The sequence below is a fragment of the Malurus melanocephalus genome, unplaced genomic scaffold, assembly GCF_030028575.1.
Source record: "Malurus melanocephalus ecotype Western Australia unplaced genomic scaffold, MMel_1.1 scaffold_4580, whole genome shotgun sequence".
Lineage (NCBI taxonomy): Eukaryota > Metazoa > Chordata > Aves > Passeriformes > Maluridae > Malurus > Malurus melanocephalus.
This window is the reverse complement of record NW_026627812.1, coordinates 1-825: the sequence shown is the minus strand read 5'-3', so window position 1 is coordinate 825 and position 825 is coordinate 1. Positions and strand designations below refer to the sequence as shown.

Here is an 825-nt window from a genome sequence, read left to right as displayed (position 1 = left end):
GGACTGAATCTTTGTGTTTTGGAGGGGCTTTTGGCTGAATCTTGATGTTTTGTGAGTTTCATGCTTATATTGGGGGATTTTTGGACTGAATCTTGGTGKTTTGGAAGTTTTTACGGACACAAGATGCCTSGTGACTCTCTGAGATGGTCCTGGGCAGGAGGAACCMCCAGCCCAAGGCGCTCACCCCTTTTTTTCCTCCCTCAGCCAGGATTTGTTATTCCTAAGGTGTAGCCGGATGGAGGAGGAGAAGAAGCCCCCGAGATCCCACAGGAGRAGGGGCTGCAAACCCAACCCAGGGAGCTGTGAGGAGRAAAGACCCTCCCTGTGCMRGGAAAGCAGCCGGAGATCCAGGCAGAGCTCAGAGCTGGGGGAGAAGCCCCACAAGTGCTTGGAGTGTGGGAAGGGCTTCAGATGGAGCTCCCAGCTGATCAAGCACCAGAGGATCCACACAGGGGAGAAGCCCTACGAGTGTGGGAAATGTGGGAAGAGCTTCAGACGGATCTTTGACCTAATGGAACACCAGAATATCCACACAGGGGAACGTCCGTATGAGTGTGGGGAATGTGGGAAGGGCTTCAGCCGGAACTCCAGCCTGATAGAGCACCAGATGATCCACACAGGGGAAAAGTCCTTCGAGTGTGGGGAATGTGGGAAGCGCTTCAGCCTGCGCAGCAACCTGATCCAGCACCAGCAGATCCACACCGGGCAACGTCCCTATGAGTGTGGGGAATGTGGGAAGAGCTACAAGTGGAAGTCTGAGTTCAACAACCACCAGAAGTTCCACAGTGGAGAGCAGATCTATGAGTGTCTCAAGTGTGGGAAGAG

At 53.9% G+C, this 825-nt stretch overlaps 1 protein-coding gene across 1 annotated transcript; it reads left to right on the top strand.

The window, feature by feature from the left end:
• Positions 1-9: 9 nt before the first annotated feature.
• Positions 10-821, top strand: LOC130588364 (zinc finger protein 3-like; the record flags this gene model as incomplete). The annotated part of the gene is made up of 1 exon (XM_057389294.1): positions 10-821. A coding segment is annotated over exon 1 (586 nt), but the record flags the coding sequence as incomplete, so codon positions are not given.
• Between the last annotated feature and the right edge of the window lie 4 nt (positions 822-825).